Here is a 22,673-nt window from a genome sequence, read left to right on the forward strand (position 1 = left end):
CATAAACTAATTTCAATTTCTTTTAAATTATTTTATTCATGTTAACAGTATCAGAACCGGAGAAGGTCACATAATGACCAATATAATCTATGCCTTATTTCACATATCACTATGAGCAATAAGGACATTAATTTCCATATAATGTAGAATCTCTTAAGACAAATGCATGATAAATAAACATTCCTAAATTTCTTATGATTTTCTTATTGTCTGACTGGATAAGTTCAACAAACTTCATCATACTCGGTCTATTCCAATACATAATTTGGTTATTCATAAGGCCACTCCAATCTGATTACAGTAATTGTTCTTCGGAAAATTTACAAATAAACTGAGATGGAGCGAGCGGGTGTAATTTTTATTTTACACTTTTTCACAATTTTCATTGTTTTGAGAGGTGTTTATATTTTTCATGGAAAAGGCGGGGTAATTTCATCATTTTTTATACTTTTTTTAAAAACTATTTTAATGTCATGATTCTGATAATACCACTGTGTAACGTGCACTATAAAAGTTGTATATCTACAGACAGTCTGTAAATATCTATATACTAACATAGTTTAAGATGTATGAATTTACAGATTTGAGTGTATGGAATATGCTAAAATTACATTTGTCCTCAGCATCACAGCACGAAATTTATTGTCTTGCTTATAGTATGCATAAATAAGGATCAGATCATTGTGAGCTTCAGCCATTTTTGCCGACTCTTAATGTTTTATGTTTTTAGGTAAAACCATAGTCAACAGAAACGACTGAAACTCACAAAGCTTTGTTAGTGACTATTTCATTACAAAGAAATAAATGCCATTTTGTCAGATGCAAGAGCAATAATCCTGCTCTTACTGACTGAGCCACATGTTAAATCTGCACAATCACAACTTAATCTTGTAGAGCTTCACGTCTTTATCATACCTCATGGATACATATAACGCATAGTCCCAACAGTCTGTTTCACCAAATTCAAGGCCTATAATTTAGTTCTTACCGATGGAATCTTAGGTTGAATATTCAGGTGTAATTATTATTTTCTAACACATAGTTTCATTATTTTTATTACTAAAGGATATATTAATACAACAATAAACGGAGTTCAAGTTCTTAGGTTACAAGGTCATCTATACAAAGTTATTATATCTGTAAAATTATGATAACATGTGTCTACTGGTCCTACTGAGCAATGTGTTTTGAAAGACTGAGTATGGATAAAGGTAATACCATCCTGGCATCACTGCTTCAAAATCTGTAATTGTTACCTTTGGATAGAATAGAAATAGCCCCATCCCAGTAGAGGACCATATTTCTAACAAGCTGGCGCATTTTAAGTCGAAAAAGTGATTAAAAACCGTTTTCCCAAGTTTTTCTGTACATAATGGTGAGTGATTTTTTCTCCGAAGATGAAAATTTTGATGATGTGGTTCCGAAGAACTATAAATCGATTGGCATAGCCTTATAGAATGTTAGTTTTACCTAGTTTCGTTTTCGCTTCATAGAATTCGCACTTTTCAATTTACTTCCTGTCAGCCATTTTGACGCAAATCGTAAAATGGTAAGTGTATTATCGTTTAAGAAATTAGCGCGTTACTATTTATCTTAGCCATGTTTTTATTTGAAAATTATAAAGGTCTTATATTTTCAGGGCCTTTAAGATTCTCAAACAATACAGATATGTCAGATACCTGTTCTTTACAAGATTTCATGACACGTTGAAAACAAAACTAACTTTTTTATAGCTATATTACACATTCTCTTTGATGGACAATATAATGTTTAATCATGCCAAATTTTGTAACAATTATTTCAGAATGTTTTCCCGTATAGATAAATAATGTTTTACCGGCCATATTCCTAGACACCAAAACGAACAAAGAGTCACGAAATAACTTGTACATTTTTTAAGATATGACATTCTCTTTCATTTCGTAAATACGAAATAATACTGCTTAAGTAAGAAATACCTTATTTTCGAAACATTATTTTCTGTCTACGAACAAATCGAATATCTAAAACAAAAATGATTATTATATCGTAAAAACCAAACAATATTTCATAAAAAAAGAAATGAAAACAAAATGATATATCGTACTTTCGAAACATTTACGAAATAATAAAAAAAAAAGAATGTTCTGTCTATAATAGAAGTGTTGGATATCAGTTTAGGAGCTCCGTACTAAACAGGGTTTGTTTAGTTTGCAAAAATAGGTGGTAGCAAATAATAAACGCTTCGACATTTTTCAACGTGATCAAACATGCCCACTACTATATTATCTCTTATCTATTTTCAAGTTTCAAGTTTCAAGTTTTATTCAACAAATTCTCAATTTGTATATATACAAAAACATGAGACAAATACAAGTAATTAAAGAAAACATTACATATAGTCACGCAAATCAATGAGGGCAACACACACACTCTACATTAATTTTATCGAATTACAGAATCTATAAGTTCTATTTATAGCAAATTAAGACGGGTTACAGGTTAAAAATAGGTCAGATTATGTCATTCAGAAAAGCGTGTCGATAATGTGTAATTGATGGTAGGCACATGTGCTTGCTTGACCATTTATTCGTAACGGGATAACCGTTTTGTTCATAACGGAATTATACGTGGGGAAATAAGAAGTTAAATGATTAAAGTAATTTTACTAGAATTACGTTGTTTAATAAGAACTTTATGATACAAGCCATGTAGAAGAAATTTGTTTCAAAATGTGTAAGGAAAAAAGCGGAAGTAAGATTCTTGATAAGTGCCACAAATTCTGTGTAGTTGTCACTGTGAAATAATATTATTATTATATATTCTTGAAATGGATTTAAAGTGTATGGCTTTGGATATAAGAATCATGGTTGTGGCAGCTACTGTAGTTTGTGAGTATTTTAGATTTTTTTTTTTTTAAGTTTATATTTATTATTAAGAAGCTCTACTCAGTAAAATAAGGCCTTCAGTAGTAAAAATTACATCCAGTAGATAACCTTGGATGGTGAAGATTTGTGTTTAAGCCATATATTTAAGCCCTGTACTGGTATGTGTATTAACTATTTTTAAAGACCATCAAATTTATTGTAAAATTTGCCGAAAGTGATGCCTGAATGGTACACTGTTTGCAGTACAGTGCCATATTTTCAATATGCTCTTAAAAATAATTTAAGAGCATATTGTATGGGAGTACTACCAATATATTTTGTGACTGCAGATGTAGCGGCTCTTAACGAAACGAAAAATAAGAGCAATATTTCTATGCTACTTGCAATTTGTTTATGATAGATGGTATGATTTGTGTGCCCTCATTGCTTAGACTTTATATCGTAGTTGAAATTAAAATAATTTTCAGTATAAATACTAGAAACTGATATTATGCCATATTTTCGTAAAGATTTGTAAACCCTGTGCGTTGTGACATGGTTTACGGTACTTTATTGTTCATGCATCTAGAGCAGTAAACTGAAGTATATATTTTTATATATAAATTATGGTAAATAGCAATGATAACTCACTATTGTTTTTATAGCAGTGAGTTAGACTAAACTCTTTATGAAATATAAGTGCTATTATAAACAATTAGAGATTAAACATGGTATTTAATAATGGCCTTAATGTTCTTACAACATCATTACTTGGCATAGTAATGTTTTTAGCATTAATTAGGTGCTCAAATATAGCATGATAATGGTTGTAGCATTTATACAGTAAATAGACATAGCAACAGCATAATAACATTTCAGTCATAGAATAAATGCGATAACATTTAATGATTCTAGGTTTAGGTTAATATTAAAAACAATCAAATAAAAGACACACACATTCAGTTATCACACACAAAGTAGAACAACAACACTAATGGTTCTAGCATGAACATATCTACAGCATTATCATGAATCTAGCATATCGTTATCATGAATCTAGCATACAAATGGTAAACAAACTTAGCATAGTTTTAATTTTAGCATAAATGGTAAACAAACCAACATAATGGTTGTAGTAGCACAGTGCTGTAAATGTACACAGACTAAGAAATTAAATAAAGAATTGATAAAGTATTAGCACTTTAATATATACTAACATAGCATAATAGCGATTCAAGTTTAAACGAAGAAAGGTAATAATCATATATTTAATAAAAATAAAAGTTACATATAAATTTGGCTTAATGTTAATGGTTAATTCTTATAGTTTTCATAATAATATCCAAAAATTTGCATAGTTTAATTAATTCATTTTTGTTTTCAGTATTCAACAGCTGTGAGAATTTTATAACATTTGGATTTCTGTAATAATATTGTTTAACAAATTGCTTCCTTTTATCATTAAAAAAATTACAACAAAGCAAATAATGAAATTCATCTCCAAGTTCATTAAGTCTGCAAAGAGAACATTTCCTTTCAGCTAGTGGTACACCAGTCCATCTTCCTGTTTCAACAGGAAGTCTATGATTTCTTGTTCGAAAAGCTGTAATAACTTTACATAAATAATTAGGAAGAGAGTAAAAATACTTGTTCATTTCAAAACTACCTTTAAATAATTTGTAGTTATAACTGCTAGTTGTTTTTGATATTAAATTGTTCCATTCCTGTAAATATTGATCATGAATCCTTTGTTTAAAAGCCAGAGGAAACCATTTCCTGTTCATTTCGGTTTGGTTTTCCCATATATTTCCATATCCGTTTTTCATTATTATATTTTTAATATATATTAGCCATTTTGATCTTAATTTCCCTTGTTCCTGGAGTCCATTTAAAATTATATACATATTATTTGATAATTTATTACTTGTAAAATCAGTAAGTTTACTCCAAAAACTAACCATTCTGGTATCAATATCTAGCTGGAGGGGTTTGACTCCTAATTCACCATAAACCATATGTGATGGTGTTGACCGTTTTAAGTTAAGTATAAGTTTTAGATATTTAAGTTGTATTTTTTCCATGTCATTATTATTAGAAAATCCCCATATTTCACATCCGTATAACAAGATTGGTTTAATTACTTTATTAAATAAATCAATTTGCAAATCATAGGATAAATTTAGTGCTCTAGTTTTTTTTCTTAATGAAAACATTGCCTTATTTGCTTGTTCTGCAATCTGTTTTTTAGTTTTGACAAAACTTTTTGTTCTTGATAGCAGTAGACCAAGATATTTATATTCTGTTGTTGTTTCTATTGTTTTACCATCATACTTAAAGAAATTGTCATAGACTTTGGCCCTTGATCCAAAAATTAGTACTTTTGTTTTTTCTATGTTTACTTCCAGTTTCCATTGTTGGCAATATTCATGAAATATATTAAGACTTTTCTGCAGATCTTCACTAGTCTCGCTTAGTAGCACTGTGTCATCTGCATACAATATAATAAATAATTTGAAGTACATTCCAATATCATTGAGACTTACATTACATTTAATACCATTAATATTTTCAGTACTTAAATAATTTTCATGATCATTTAGATAAATTGCAAATAATAAAGGGGAAAGATTTTCTCCTTGCCTTACACCGGATAAACAAGGGAAAAAAAGTGAACAACCCATATTTGTTTTTATCCTTGATTTTATATTTAGGTACATATTTTTAATGATGTTAAAACATTTCCCATTTATGTTATATTTAAGTAATTTTGACCAAAGTCCCTGGCGCCATACAGTATCAAATGCTTGCTTAAAGTCAATAAAAACACAGAAAAGTTTCTTTTTTTGTGCTCCTAACATATCCAGAAGACAGTGTATTATAAATAAGTTATCAATTGTAGAGTGATCCTTTCTAAAACCAGATTGACAGTTTCTTATTAAATCGCTTTCCTCTGCAAAAGTATTAAGTCGGTTATTTATAATTGCGGTAAATAATTTTCCAAAGCAACTTAGAAGAGTGATTGGCCTATAATTTTCCGGTGCCTCAATATTTCCTTTATTTTTATATATCGGCATGATATTTCCTTCTGTCCAGCTTTCTGGAATAATCCCCGAGTCAAATATAACATTGAATAATTTTACATATATTGGTAGCATTATATCTAAAGTACTTTTAATATGTTCATATAGAATGTTATCTACTCCCGGACTTTTGTTGTTTTTTAACGTTTTTACGGTTTTAATTATTTCATCTTCTGTTATTTCAATATTTATTTCTTCATTTAACTCATTAATTGACTCTTGTTCAGTATAGCTGATATTGTTATCAGTGTTTTCTGATTTGCCTGAATTTACTTCTTTAAAATAATCATACAAATCATCAAGTTTTACTTGTTGTTTCTGATTAGTTTTATTTATACTATTTATAGTTTTCCAAAACTCTTTTGGGTTATTGCCCTTTATATTTCTCAAATATTCTATTTTATTACTCTTATACAGTTTATATGTTTTATTGATTTTATATTTATATTGTTTACTAATGTTCTTTAGTAAAATTTTATTTCTCTCAGTTCTATTTTTATTATATGTTTTACGTGCAATATGATACTGGTTTCTAATTCTAAAACACTCGTTATTGAACCAAGGTTGAAATTTATTTGTCCTTTTCTTAACTTTACTGTTTACCTGTTTTTTCCCAAAAGTTGATTCACAGCTTTCCATGAAAATGCCATTTATATTATAAACAACTTCATTAATGTCTTTCTGGGTTACTATAGAGGTGTCTCTCAGTGAATTAAGATCTTCTAATACTGTTTCTACCTTAGAAAGGTCAATGTTGTTTTTAAAATTATTGCTATTGTTGGTATAGTCCCATTATCGTTTAAGAAATTAGCGCGTTACTATTTATCTTAGCCATGTTTTTATTTGAAAATTATAAAGGTCTTATATTTTCAGGGCCTTTAAGATTCTCAAACAATACAGATATGTCAGATACCTGTTCTTTACAAGATTTCATGACACGTTGAAAACAAAACTAACTTTTTTATAGCTATATTACACATTCTCTTTGATGGACAATATAATGTTTAATCATGCCAAATTTTGTAACAATTATTTCAGAATGTTTTCCCGTATAGATAAATAATGTTTTACCGGCCATATTCCTAGACACCAAAACGAACAAAGAGTCACGAAATAACTTGTACATTTTTTAAGATATGACATTCTCTTTCATTTCGTAAATACGAAATAATACTGCTTAAGTAAGAAATACCTTATTTTCGAAACATTATTTTCTGTCTACGAACAAATCGAATATCTAAAACAAAAATGATTATTATATCGTAAAAACCAAACAATATTTCATAAAAAAAGAAATGAAAACAAAATGATATATCGTACTTTCGAAACATTTACGAAATAATAAAAAAAAAAGAATGTTCTGTCTATAATAGAAGTGTTGGATATCAGTTTAGGAGCTCCGTACTAAACAGGGTTTGTTTAGTTTGCAAAAATAGGTGGTAGCAAATAATAAACGCTTCGACATTTTTCAACGTGATCAAACATGCCCACTACTATATTATCTCTTATCTATTTTCTGTTGATATGTTTTAAATCAGACTGACATTAATAAAACTTAAGTATCGATTTTATTTATCTGATTTCTGCTTTAACTTAGGTTCAAGTCCCTCTGGGACCCAATCTTTTTCTTATTTTTCTTTTTTTTTCTAGTTAGATTTTACTTCTTTCAAGACTTACAATTGATTTATTGTACAAAAAAGGAAAATTTTCATTTGATAAGCGATTTCTTGCTGTTCAAAGTGAATTTACCTCTGAAACAGAAGTGGTACAGTTAGACATCTTTAAAATACTGAGTTACATGCGGTAAAAGTTCTCTTTTTGCCTTCACTCTTTAGACTACATATTGTGGAAGAAATGTAGGTAGGTTTTACTTCTGCCCCAAGGTTATTTTTGAATGAAGTTAGCAAAATGCAAAGCAGACCCGCAGGATTCGATCTTAATTTTTCAATGTTGGTGTTAGAATTCTGTCTCGTTAAATCCGTTTACTTGAGTTACCCTAGAAAAATGATATTGACAGTTTTATTTTGTGTTTTATAATTGTTTTCCAATAGTTTGATGTTTCTTTTATCAAAATTAATGGTAAAATGAATTCTCTGCAAACGTTTTGGATAGTGGCTATCACTTTGAAATATGTCTCTACTTTTTTTCTAATTCTTGAAAATTCTCGTTAAAAGCTGACCTTGTTATATAATGGCCCTAATCGATTAACAATTTTCCAATCAGCTGTCGATTTGAACTGCAAATGACTGATTAGATTGTGGCTTAAGTAAGGTAAAATATTGAATTAAGATATAGCTGTTAGTTCAGTAGGCATAAAAAATAACTATCCTCCTTACGCCTCAACTGTGAGCGGACGCAAATTACTACAAACGGTTCTGAATGGTCTCTCATGTTAATTGTTAGGGGATCACTTATTCTGTTGTAAACGTTACTTTTTGGAATGTTTCTCATTGCAGAGTTGGTGCAGCCGTTCTGCGCATGCGCGGAATTATTATCAAATGGAACGCACGGCAAAAATACTCATTTTTTTGCATGTCCGCACGCATTTAGTGTATAATGTGCATAATATACTGACTAAAGGTTAGGGTTAGAATCACCATGGTTATAAAATAAATATATTTAAGGTGTTTTTGTTCAAATTTAGTTAATCCGGTATATACCGGAGTCTGTAATATATCACGGGCGCACCAACTCTGTATTTAGTCACAGCCTACTTTTTGCCCTCTCCTTCGAACAAAACAACCAACCTTTACGTTCCAGGCTAGCTTTAAAATCTGCTAGCTCTTATGTCAAATGCTAATCTCTTTCAACAATAGAGGGCTCTGTTCTTCTATGAATGCTAGCTTTCAAACACTTTCATGGAAAGAGATATTTCCAAACAGCCTTATACAGATATAGGTCTTATCTCTTAGTTATTATAATGCTATCTTGGCACTGAAACTATATCTTTTTTGTCTTAAAGTGATAACTTTACAACTTAAAGAGACATCTTTACATTTTAAGCATTCCCTGACGTTACAGAAGTCCTTTAATAAATAACAAATGGCCTTGCTACCCATATGGCATCTTTAAAGATATCATATTCAAAACAGTGTATGTACTAGTTAAGTCACCAAAGATAGAAATGTATTACCATGTTACTACATAACAATTTAATATATACAAAATATATTCCATTGCAATGAAGAAACAATAACAACATAAATATTCCATTTTTTTTTCTGCTAGTAAAGTTGCATCAAGATAGTAAAATCTGACGGTCCTTCATAGGCTTACGTAACAATATATTTGGATATTTGGATATCTAAATTTAAAAAAGAAGATTGAACGTTTTGAAAATCAATACAATCCTATGAAGTGTTGATAACAGAGGATTTGATTTTGTTTTATAATAGAAATGTGTACTATATATTAATCGTATTTAATTCTTCTTAGGCGAGCGATCTTTTAGTCGCGTCAATCGACTTTGGGACTACATTCTCTGGCTGGGCGATATTGTTTGCTCACGAATTTGAATCTGAACCCACGAAAGGATACGTGAAACAATGGCATTCAAGTGGCACACTGATCACAGAGAAAACGCCGACAGTGGTACTGATAAAGCCAGATGGCCAGACACTGGAAGCTTTTGGTTATGATGCCGAGAACAGATACAAGGAATTGATAGACGATGAGGAGCATGAAAATTACTATTACTTTCAGAGATTTAAAATGAAGCTTCATAAACAACTAGGAGAGGTTAGACCAAATTATTGTTTTTCGCTTTTTTTTTGACGTTTTTAGTTCCCGCCACCAAACCTGTCTAACGATAACTGTCAAATATTTCAAAATCAGTTAAGTTAGGAAATACGGGTATTTATATAGTTAGATATTAGTCATTATGCTAGCAGTTTATGCTAACTAAAATGCATTTCAGGATTAGCACATTTGACATATATACTGAACAGCAAAAGAAACTATCCAGTTTTATAACTGGGGTATTTTTATTAAAACACTTTAATTTATAAATCACTTGTGTTTTTCACATCACATTACACTTGAAGAACTTCACGTGTAAAATTTTTAATTAATCAATCAACCGTGAAGTCAGTAGTCCCACAATAGCCGTTTAGCACGAAATTCACGAGCGCCTGTAATTAACAATTTTCTTTGTGAAATTTTATTGTCATTGGAAATATTGATAATTGACTAAGTCGAAAAAACAGCATAAAGTTTAAAAAATATTGTTAGTTGCACCGCACGACTGAATCAAATTTAGCACGAGCGTCTAATGGGGATGTTACAATGCAACTGACTCGCAGAAGATATAGCCTTTCAAACAGCTATTGTGGGACTACTGACTTCACGGTTGATTGAATTTTAAAAAAATATCACGTAAAGATCTTCAAGTGTAATTTTTGTATGAAGAAACAATTCCAATTTGAAAAATTATTTTTTTTTTTATTTAAAATATACCATTTATACATCTGGATAGTTTTTTTGCTGTTCAGTTTATATTGATTAAGACATACACTTAAAAAATGTTTTAACGTAACACTTGATACATTGCGACTATCTTTATAACAAGTGATAATTTGGCAAACGTTTAAAACAATATGTTGTTTATGACAGATCAAAATGATTTAAAACTCATAAAAGTTTAATTATTTTACGATCTCCGCCCATTTAAGAAAAGTCACAACAGTAGACATTTATTCATCGCATATTCTAAAAGGGCTAATTTCATAAAATATCCCAGGAAAATATTGTCATTCTGCCTTACGCAAGAATATAGATTAGATTTTTCGTGGCATTTGAGCACATTTGTATCGGAAATGATATAAGTAACATGTCCGTTCTAAGTCGCATGAAAAAGATTGTCTCGCATAAACAGACTGTAATTTCAATGACAGTTTGTGATATATTGACCCATACAGAAATGTTGACGCGATTCCTTGGTCCAGCAGCCTTCACTATTACCGATCTAAAACGTTCAATAAATGTGCGAGAAGCAGATTACGAGTTTCCTAGCTGTATGGGTAAGTGTACAACCATGCGTCTGTTTGCCTCCGTAGATGCTTCTGTTATCAGATATAACACAAAATAATGTTATGATGGTTTGTTACTTAAGCTCGGTATTATTGAATTTTGATTTACAATATCGTCCCACTTAGCACAAAAGACAAAGTCAGATCTACAGATCGCATGGTCGTGAGTTCTCTGCCCAGTGACGGTTTCAGAAAAGACATTGCGTCTGAAAAAAATCGTCGTGCTTCTCTGGTTCATGTAGGAAAGTTGTCAGTTACTTGTGGAGAATAGGTTAGTACAGGTACAGAATGAAGAACAACGGTTAGGTTAACTGTCTGTCGCTACATAAATGAAATACTGTTGAATAAAACGGCGCTTGACCCCAAACAAACAAGCATAAAGGCCCGTCGTCAGCAAGGTGGATAAATGATTTTAGCAAAGACTGCTTTGCTTACATTATATAAAATATTCACTTGCTGATGATTATTAAATACCCTTCCATATTCTAACTGGTATTTTTTACAAAAACTAAAAGCTAGATGACACCTCGGCAAAATATTAATGTCGTATTGCCCCACACAACCCATAAATTGGATCCTTTTAGAACAGGAAGTCTACCCATTTTGTGTTTTCTTAATATGTATACTGGCTATCAAACCGCTGACAAAAATTTCAGAATTCAAACATGCACTGTTTGCTCGTGCGCAATACACGTTTTTAGAGGCACACTGTTCGTGGTGACATATAACTCATATTATTTTTCTCGAATCATAAAAATGTTTGAAGTTAAGTAACCCATCTTTCAAAATAAATATTCAAAAACGAAAAATGACGCATTAAAAGATTTATTATGTGAATGTGGACGATTAAAATCAAACTACTATCGAAACGTGACATATTAGCAGTTCTATATGAAGATTATATCATCTATAGTATGAGTGAACCATTTACTTATCAATAAAATATTGACATTTTGTGTACTGACAGATCATTATAGAAACCATAAACGTGTTCACCCATACTGGCACCAAACCAGAACGAAAATGCTACTGTACATGTTATACCCTACCCTTAGGTATACTGTAAAGACAATGCCCATGAACGGGAAAATATACTTACCTAATTTAAATCGCGTATATCACATCTAAAACTCGCAGTTCGGTATATGGCTACTATGCATATTGAAACAAGTGATTCTCAAAGTATAACTGGTAATGGGGGGGGGGGGGGGGGGGGATGCGGCTGTTACATGTACAACAACATTTTCTTTCATTTATATTCCCTATAATGATTTGTCAGTAAAAATGTTAATCCATCAATTACAAAATTAACATTAAACATGTTCATATCTATCAGCTCAACTGCCACATTTTCCTAAATGATTTATATTTCATTTGGTAATGATTTAACACTATACAAAACTATAATTAGTGGACGAAGAGGAGCATGAGAATTACTACTAATTTCAGAGATTTAAGATTATTTGAAATAATCCGACAAATTACTACGTTTTACAGAATATCAATCTGGATATGACACTGAAAGATGAAAGGGGTCGTATATTACCAGGAATTGATGTATTTTCCTTGGCAATAAAGTTCCTAGTAGATGATATGCATAGAGTGGTTAAGGACAAGATTGCAGGGGCAATCAAGAGGTCAGAGGTACACTGGGTAATTACCGTTCCTGCAATTTGGACAGACTCCGCCAAGCAATTCATGAGGAAAGCTGGAGAAAATGTAATACTCTTACTTTGCTTCAGTTCTGAACTTAAACCACATGGAATAAGAAATTTAGTATTTATGCAACTTGCTAACTTTCAGGAAGTTGTAGTCAACCGTTTTGTAAGTATTATATTTTTCTTGATCAAGATTTTGTTTTGTTTGTCTTCCAATTTCTATGAATTGTTCTATTTTTCCTAATCAAATAATTCTGACAGAAAAAGTGTAAATATATAGAAATAAACTCGTTCAAACGTAAAAAAAGAAAGTTTATTAATACTTCTTGTGTACTGCAATCTCTTTTAGAGTGTCAAACTTAATTTCGTTTTTATTGCTTTATATTCTATGTACAGTTTTTATAAACATCAACTACAGAATCAATGTAAGATTTACAATTAACGAGAACATTGCTCTAAATATGTATTTCTTCAGGCTGGTATTGCCACTGACAAATTGAGTATCGCGCTTGAACCAGAAGCAGCTTCGCTTTTTTGCCGTCATCTATCAGTTGATAAACGAGTAGACACTACAGGAATAGCAATTGCCTCTTTTGCAGCTGGGACTAAGTACATGGTTCTCGATGCAGGAGGTACTTTTTGTTTCTACTATTGTGATTTTAAAGAAACAAAACACTAGAAGAGTTAGAATGTTATTTCTTTTTGACAGAAATTCGACAATGCAGTTGCTTTTGTGTCATATAAAAGCCTGACATATCTGCCTATTACAAAAAGAGACGTTTACTTTGCCGGACTGACCTCTAATTCGTTCGACCAAACAGAAAATAGAAAATAGAAAATATTAAGTTATCAGGAAACTATTACTATAACTGCCTTAATTATAAAACTTTATATAAACGGTCGTTTAGTACGAAATGTTTCGTGATGTATTGGATGATATTAGATGATCGTTTATATTGCCGATTTATTGCCAAGTTCATTCCAGACTTGGACATGTTTCTTATAGATTAAGCATTTTCTTACGCCCGTTGTATTATGTGATGGCGCGTGCGTCTGTCCGTCCGTCATTCCGTTTGTCAATCCGTCCGTCATATTTCTTGTCTGGAGCATAACTTAATTATAATTCGATGTACTGTCTTTAAACTTTGCATATTATATAGATGATGATAAGACAATGTATAGAGCTCATAAAGCATGTCAGTAGATCAAAGGTAATAACTGGAACTCAAAATTCAAATTTGTACTTCATATTTTGTGCCTGGAGCATAACTTAAGAACCATTCAAGTTATTGACTAAAATCTTGGCATATAGGTAAGTGGCAATGGGGCGATCTGAAGAGTCTGTAGGTCAAAGGTCAAGATCGCAACAAGTCAAAATTGTCCTATTTTGTGTCCAGAACATAACTTGATAACCATTCAAGGTATTGACTTCAGACTTGGAATATAGGTGAGTGGAGATGAGGATTTGAGGAGCGCGAAACACTTTCACAGAATCTTTTCTTTTGAAGCAAAAAATCAATAATAATATTCTATAGACAATTTTGATATTTCAGGTGGAACAATAGATATCACAGTTCATGAAGTTCAGCCTACTGGTACAGTCAAAGAGATAAAGGCTGCTAGCGGTGGTGGTTGGGGTGGAACTCTTGTTGACAAAGCTTTTGAAGAATTGCTCATTGATATTGTTGGCAAGAATGTTTACAGTGAATTCAAAAAGGACCAGACGGAGGACTGGCTGGACCTCTGTCGTGACTTTGAAATTAAGAAGAGGAACGTGAGTCCTAAAATACCGAATGCAACAGGCCAACAGCAAAAGCGAGAACAAAAATTGGTTGCAATGCGGGTTCCTGTGTCTCTATGCAACGTCTACGAAAGAAAATGCAGAAAAAGCTTAGCAAAAGCTGTTGAATCTTCTTCTTATGGGAACAATATTCATTTTGTTGGCGACAAAATGAAGTTTGACATGGAAGTATTTAGGAAGCTTTTCGATGCATCCTTGTCAAAAACTATTCAACATACTGAAAATATCCTCCGTGATCGAGCTGTTCGCGACATTAGGGCAATATTGATGGTAGGAGGCTTTTCGGAGTCGTCGATGCTGCAAGAGAAGGTGAAATCTTCATTTCCAGGTGTCGATGTCATAATACCCGCAGAAGCTTCCTCTTCTATTATGAGGGGTGCATTGATCTTCGGTCATAGTCCAAAATCTATCTCGGAAAGGGTATTAAAGTATACATATGGCGTGGAAATGAAGATTAAATTTGTCAAAGGCAAACACCCAGAGAGCAAGTTGGTCATGACTGATGCAGGGCCTCGTTGCGATAAAGTCTTTAGTAAGCACGTCGAAAGAAACCAAGTTGTCAAAGTTGGCGAACCTCAGATTACTCTGTCCTATTGTCCAGTTAATAGGAATCAAAAATCAATTTGGTTTCTTGTGTTTGCATCCGAGCTTAAAGATCCACAGTATACAGATGTCGGGTGCAAATATGTCGGAGAAATGATAGTAAAACTGCCTGATCACGATGGAGACTTAAGTCGTGCAGTGAAGCTTTCTCTTACTTTTAGCGGGACAGAGATCGAAGTGACAGTCGTAGATGAGAAAACAGGAGAGGAGACAAAATCATCACTAAACTTTCTTGGATAGACAATTCGCTTATAACCGGAACATAAAGACACAAAGGAACGCATAATAAAATATAGGTTATTCCATTCACTTAAATGAAAGTGTACTGAATAAGGGAAAAGATACCACATAAATATTTGCGATCACAATCAAGATTCACTTTCTTGATGCTTTGTATCTTCTGAGTAATTGTATTTGTTTGTTTTGTCATTCATTAGAGAACGTCAGTGGTATTGCACGTTTCATTGCATCTTAAATAAGACATAGTCAGACCGCGCCTGCTATAATTTGTCTTGCTTGCTCTCTATGTTCTTTAAGATTATGTTCCATTACAGAATTTAGATGAGATTCAGAAGAATTAGTGTCTGATGAAGACAATTAACGGCAGTTTTTCAATGCAAATGCTAAAATAATTTTCAAGTCGAATCAAGTAAAGTCAAAGTTTATTCGGCAAAAACATATACATGTTCATCGCCAATAACAATGTGGCGGTACATACAAATATTACAGAAACGTATGAGTCATATACGGTATGAGTGGAATGTACAATCAATTATAAACATATTAAGCATTATGAATAGATATACACACACAAGAAAGAACATTTCATTCATTACAATAGCATAAAAGTAGCTGCCCAACTGCTTCGTTTCTTTTAAGCGTTGCGAAATAAATAATGACACCTTGCAATTAGGGTACGAATTTTCCAGGAATGATGAATGGGTATCAAAATCTTGTGTATGAGATGGTTGATATTGCATAATGTACCTTTCAGAATATACATTTTATCAGGTTTATACAATTCCAGAAATATACTTAAATAACCAGATATGCATAATGACCTTGCATTTTGAAAAGAAACATGGCCAGCCTAGTGTAATGTCATTTGGTGTCATTTGAAAAAAACCCTGTTATTTTAAACAATATTGCTGAAGTTCTAGTAAAATTTACTTCATTTAAAATTAATAGTCTAACTTTATGCTTTTGTATCGGGATTTAATACACCCCTACTAACAGGGGTTGGATGTTAAATTGCAATTAAGAAGGTTTTTAAAGTAAGTACAAACGGTTCTTTCGGATAAAAATCGGTGGCTTTAAAATAAATTTCTCGTACGTTTGAGCTATTTCAGTTGAGTAAGTACATTTCCTGAAAGGCCAAATGCAAGATGTGACTTTGTATCTGATCTACATTTGGACTTTTATATCATTTTTTTAGCTGGCAAAGATGTACACAGCTTTACCAATTGAAAGGGCGATGACGTTTTGGCTTCAAACATATTTTCAAAAACAGTACAGATGTAACGCGTATATGTTTCGAAAAGATCAAAAGAAACATTGTTTAGGCCTTTTTGCCTTCTTTAGGGGTATTTTGACAGATGGCAGACAGATTTAAGCTCATTTATGCGCCTTAAGACTATCTCTTAGCAAGTGTTTCCTTTCGAATGTTGTATCAGCCAAATAAAAAAAAAGTTATGCATTGTATGGTAGGTGTATTGTTGTATATGCTTTTTGAGTTTTTTTATTATAAGAATAACCGCAAACGGTACGGACTCATACACTTTGCGTTTTAATGTCCGATGTTTGTTTTTGTAATCATTTGAAACGTGCCAACCCGGTAATACAAAAGATATTGCTTGTTTAAATAGCTTAACCCTTATATTTTTAGAATCTACTGATAATAATACTTTATCGAATTGCGAAATCGTATTTTTCAAGATGGCGTCCAATATTGCAGCGATCCATCTTTACGTTGATTGATGTCTTTGCATTAGGACTGCAGGATTCTAAAGTATGCATTCAAGAATATTTTTCTCTTATGAATTGTCAAATGCCTAAATATTTTCATTGAATAAAATATCGATGTATATTGTATAAATATTACTTTTAATTGTTAAAAAGCTTGTAAAAATGCTTTTTTAAAGATTGACATGATAATTTTATTTATTAATCGGTTTTAAATAGACATGAATGATATATATCATATAAATATATTTGATTTGTAAAGTAAATATACATGAATATGAAAAGAACTTATTTTACAATTTCCTAAACGCTAATTCATTCCCATTTCATCACCGTATTTGACTCGTGCAGATCTTACCAGCGGCTACGTCCATGCGCTATACGGGTTTTCAGTTTAGATGAAATCTATCTTTTTTTTATGTAAATCAGAAATAGTACCTGATTATCTTGATTTTCATAATAAATTACATCAGACAGTAAATAAGTTGACTTATTTTCGAATAATGCTATCCGAAATGTTTATACAAATATGATGGCATAAGAAAAATGTATGAATAGAAGTTCTTACATTATTTCTGTGTGTCATCTACAGTTATATTTGAATAGACAGCAAAGGGCAAGTTCGTCATTCAAAAACAAAATTTCACCCAATTTAACCCACCAAAATTTACTCCTTGAAGGCTGTATATCTACTTTCAACCTGTTTTGGTTTTCTTGTTTGTAAATGCGTGCTGTGTCTACAATACATTTTACAGAGCTATTAACACAAAACAATGCATCTTATATAAATAAAATGTAAATTGTTAGTTAGAATTAGTTAAAATGTCACCTAAGTGAGAGTGCGAGTTAAAATAAACAGTGCATATTTTGAAGTTTTTTCGTTTATTTGAGAGACTAATCAAGCTGAATTATTGATAAACTGATGTGGGATAATTGATTTGATTCAGCGACAGTGATAACGAGTCGATATTTCGAGGTATATTGGACAATTTGAGAAACTCTGTTTGGGCGCGTGGAAAAACGGGGGATATTTCTATGGTGACACCGCCTGAGAAGTTGTGTAATTGGTTTTCGCGACTATTATTTTGACAATTTTGAGACTATTCTGGTGAAGTATAGGTGTCAGATGGCTAGTAAGGAGGTACAGGAGTATGTGGAGTGTACTATGGGATCGCAGAGGATCACTCGGGTGGCCACACCTACAGGTGCACGTAAACGACACATGTCAGCACCAGGGTCAGGTGAATTGTCAGCTAAGAAGTTAAAAAGCCTAAATCTTGAACCTTTGCAATCTCTTGACATTGAAAGTGATCGTAGAACTGTGAATGCCAAGCGTAAGGTGCATGAACCGCAGATTGTATTCCAAGGAGTCCAACGGCAGTGAGGATAGTGGTGATGATGACAGTCAGTTTGTGGTAACTAGTGCGGAAGTACATGTGAACGCTAGTACAAGTGTGGAACAACTGATAAGTAAGCTTTCTATTGACATGCATAAGATGTATGAGAACTTACATAGTAGAAATGAGGCATTAGAATCAGGTCTTGAGGATAAAATTGTGCACATGATATCCAATGTGTTTGACAAACGTTTTAGAACTGAAGTGAATAAGTTGGAGAAGAAAGTTGATGATAAGATTGATGTAAAATTTGACACATTTAAGGAAGAAATTAAAGGTGAAATAAAGGCTGAGGTGAATTCAGAACTTGGCAAGTTGAATAACAAAACTGAACAGTTTTCACAACAATCAGGAAGTGAAGTGTCGAGAGATTTTGATTGTAGTGTGGCAATACTAAACCTCCCTAGAGGTGAGAACATTGAAACCAAAGTGATTGCTTTAGTCCGTGAAGGCTTGAAAATTCGTGACATTAGAATTTCAAGTGTGTCTCGAAAACGAGCAGCCAACAAAGACAGTGACGGAGTGGTGATTGTGAAGTTTTCCTCTAGGGAAGATAAGCAGAAAGGTATGTCTGCCAAGAAATCTCTGACAGACAGTAGACAGTATGCACAAGTTTACATAAACCATGATCAGCCTAAAAGTGAACGTGTCTTTGCAAACAATTTTAGAAAAATTCTTTCTGCAACGAGGACTGGTGATTCCAACCTTGAAATGCGTGGTACTCATGTCGTGAACCGGAGGGACTCATCTGGTAGGCGTGACAATGATAACGGTCGAGATAATCGAGATCGTCGTGGTGATCGCCGTGGCAACCACGGTGATGATAACAGCAGGAGAAATGACTATCGTGATCGTGATTCTGAGTGGAGTTCTGCGGGTAGACGTCGTAATTTCTGTGGCTCGGGTCGTGGAGGACCTGGTCGTGGGTACAATTCCCGTAGATAGATTCTTGCGGGGTTTTGGAACGTTCGAGGTTGGAAAAGTGATCCAAATTCTGATAATAGTGTTTTTAGATCATTTTGTTTGAAGAACTTTTCTTGTGATATTTTAGGGGTAACTGAAACACACCTGGTAGGACTTGATGAGCTCAACATTACAGGTTACAAGTGGATCGGGCATAACAGATCTCGCTTACACAAGAATGCTCGAACTGGGTCCGGCGGAATTGGCTTTCTGATAAAGAATAAACTTTATAATGATTTTGATGTTTCAATTTTAGACAATTCAGTTGAAGGAATTCTTTGGTTAAAGTTAGTACATAAAGTTACAAGTTTCACAATTTTACCATGTGTCTGCTACCTTCCTCCTGAAAATTCTTCAAGGCATTTTGATGTTATTTCTTTTTACGACAATCTTTTATGTAATTTTTACGAATATCAGAAAACTGGTTAACCTTTTATTTGCGGAGATTTTAATAGTAGATGTGGTGAGCTAGAAGATATGATTATTGGGGTAGATAATGTTAGACCTCGGAAAGTTGTTGATTTTAAAGTGAATAGTTATGGTGAATTGTTTATAGATTTTTTAAATAAATACAAACATGTGTATGCTCAATGGTCGATTTGATGAGATGTTCAATACTTATACGTCTGTTTCAACTAAAGGACTTTCAGTGGTTGATTATTGTATTTGTAAACACCAGAACTTAAATGTTTTTACTGATTTTAAGGTTATTCCACCCTCTGATTTAGTGGGTAGTAATAACCCTATTTGTGGTGTGATGTCAACTTGTTTTCCAGATCACTCTGTTTTACTGTGGAATATTTTGCTTGATATTGATACATGTACCGAAAATTATGATTGTAATTTGCTTGAAAATGACAAAGATTCAGAGTCATATGTTAAATGTGACTTGTCAAAAATTCCAGATAATTTTATGAAGGATGAAACCACTTTGTTGCTTTTAAATGAAAGTATTGTAAATTTAGAACAAGGTTTACAAAGACAACATGATATAGATGCTGTATATACTCAGTGGTGTGATATTGTTAAACAAAATATGTACAATAATGTGCCATATAAAACGTTCAAATCTGGCTCTCAAAGTATGCGTTTTAAGCCAGATAAGCACTGATGGAATCCTGTATTGTCTGAAATGTGGAGCTCTGTCTGTCAGCTGGAAAGAAATTGGCGTAAAAGTAATGGTAATGTAAATTGTAAAAGTAACTTTGTACAAGCAAGAAAACAATTTGATAGGGAAGTTCAAAGAGCTAAACGAACATATTGGTATAATCTACAAAATGATATTATTGCTGAATGTAATGATAATAATACATCATTTTGGAAAACTATAGGTAAAGTTGGAGTTGGTTGTTCTAAGCCATCAAAAATCCCTGTAGAAATTGTTGATAGTGATGGCTCTATCACGCATGACATTGACAAGGTTATTAGAAAATGGCAATCTGATTTTAGCTCACTTTTTAATGTTAACCATGGAAATACATCTGGTCACTTTTATACAATGTCGTCCAATGATGATAGTCCGAGAATTTTTAATGATAATATTTCAATATTGGAAGTGAAAAAAGCCGTTGACAATGCCAAGCATGGTAAGGCTTCTGGGTATGATACAATTCCAGCTGATGTTTTGAAAAATGATACCTCAATATTATTTTTGCATGCACTGTATAATGTTTGTTTTAATTCTGGTACTTTACCATCTATTTGGAGCAAATGCATCATAAATCCAATACCTAAGTCTTCTACATTAGATCCAAGAGATCCTCTTTCATACAGAGGAATAGCTTTAGCCCCTGCTATGTACAAGATGTTTTGTTTTATATTAAATGATAGATTGACTTCTTGGTGTAATGTAAATGACAAGATTGTGGATGAACAGAATGGCTTTAGGAAGAATCGTAGTACAGTTGATCAGATATCGTCACTTACGTAAATTATTGAGACTCGTAAGGCACTCGGGAAATCGACCTTCTGTGCGTTCATTGATTTTCGTAAGGTGTACGATTCAATCAATCGTCATAAGCTTTGGCAGCGTCTTTCAGATATTGGAGTGTCCGGTAAATTGTTTTCTTGTTTAAGGTCATTGTATTCATCCACATACTCTTGCGTTAGAGTCAATAATTTACATACAGATTGGTTTGATGTAACGTGCGGGTTGAGACAAGGTTGTGTTTTTTCGCCGCTTTTATTTAATCTGTATATAAATGATCTTGCTACATATATAAAAGCTTTGAATGTTGGTGTAACTATAAATAATGAGAAAGTTTGCCTTCTCATGTATGCTGATGACATAGTTCTTATGGCAGAGTCAGCCAAGGATTTGCAACTTTTATTGAATGCCTTACATGATTGGTGTGGTACAAATGATATGACTATCAATGTTAACAAAAGTAATATTGTGCATTTTAGAAAACAATCTGTTCAGAGGTCTTCTTTCAATTTTATGTGTGGTAATCAAACATTAGATATATTTGATAGATACACTTACCTTGGTTTAGTATTAAATGAATTTTTAGACTATAGTATTACTGCCAAGGCTGTGGCACAAAGCGCTGGTCGTGCTCTAGGCTTACTAATTGCTAAAAGTAAATCGGCAGGCGGTTTCCCACATGATGTTTTTAAGAAATTATATGATTCATTGGTGTGGCCTGTTAATGAGTATGGTTCTAGCATTTGGGGCTTCAGGGCTCGCTCATGTATAGACACAGTCCAGAATAGGACAATGCGCTTTTTTCTGGGAGTAGGCAAGTACTCACCTACTATGGGTTTATATGGTGAGCTGGCTTGGGATCCTCCGCAGGTCCGTCAATTAGTCTCGGTTTACCGGCTTTTGGTGCGTCTTTCCCGTACCAATGAATCTCGTTTGAATAAACGAGTTGCGCTTTGGTCTATGGCCTTGGCTGGCAGTCGTTGTAAGAACTGGTTCTTTTATGTTTGTCAGAAAATACATGATACTGGTATGTTAAATACATGTATTAATTCACCAATTATATCTTCAAATGTGCAGAAACTTAAAGATCTTGCTATGTGTAAATTTAAACAAGATTGGTTAACAAAAATAAATAATAATACTGGTCCTTCTAGAAATGGTGGTAACAAACTTCATACTTATTGCACTTTTAAATCAGAATATGTTGTAGAAAAATACTGTTCAATGATTTTACCGCCTTCACATAGATCAGCATTTTGTAAATTTAGACTAGGTGTTGCACCTCTCAGAATAGAAACTGGGCGCTATGAAGGTCTCAGATTTGATGACAGAATTTGTCCTTTCTGTAATGATGTCGAAACTGAAATGCATGTGCTGATGCAATGCGAGGTATATATTGATTTAAGAAA

The 22,673-nt window shown here is 32.7% G+C and overlaps 1 protein-coding gene across 1 annotated transcript; it reads left to right on the forward strand.

Annotated features, from left to right (window-relative positions):
• Nucleotides 1-1,515: 1,515 nt before the first annotated feature.
• LOC123534492 (heat shock 70 kDa protein 12B-like) lies at nt 1,516-15,255 on the forward strand. Its single transcript, XM_053520541.1, has 5 exons — nt 1,516-1,549; nt 9,362-9,664; nt 12,451-12,672; nt 13,087-13,243; nt 14,165-15,255. The coding sequence occupies exons 1-5, from the start codon at nt 1,547-1,549 to the stop codon at nt 15,253-15,255; spliced, it is 1,776 nt and encodes a 591-aa protein (XP_053376516.1). The 5' UTR covers nt 1,516-1,546.
• The last annotated feature ends 7,418 nt before the right edge of the window (nt 15,256-22,673 follow it).

Source organism: Mercenaria mercenaria, chromosome 12 (assembly GCF_021730395.1).
Source record: "Mercenaria mercenaria strain notata chromosome 12, MADL_Memer_1, whole genome shotgun sequence".
NCBI classification, from domain to species: Eukaryota; Metazoa; Mollusca; class Bivalvia; order Venerida; family Veneridae; genus Mercenaria; species Mercenaria mercenaria.

Excerpts from the sequence above, each read along its gene's own strand:
- LOC123534492 (XM_053520541.1), top strand. Across the intron at positions 9,665-12,450 it reads TTCATAAACAACTAGGAGAG|AATATCAATCTGGATATGAC; the intron begins GTTAGACCAAAT and ends TACGTTTTACAG. Across the intron at positions 12,673-13,086 it reads TGAGGAAAGCTGGAGAAAAT|GCTGGTATTGCCACTGACAA; the intron begins GTAATACTCTTA and ends GTATTTCTTCAG.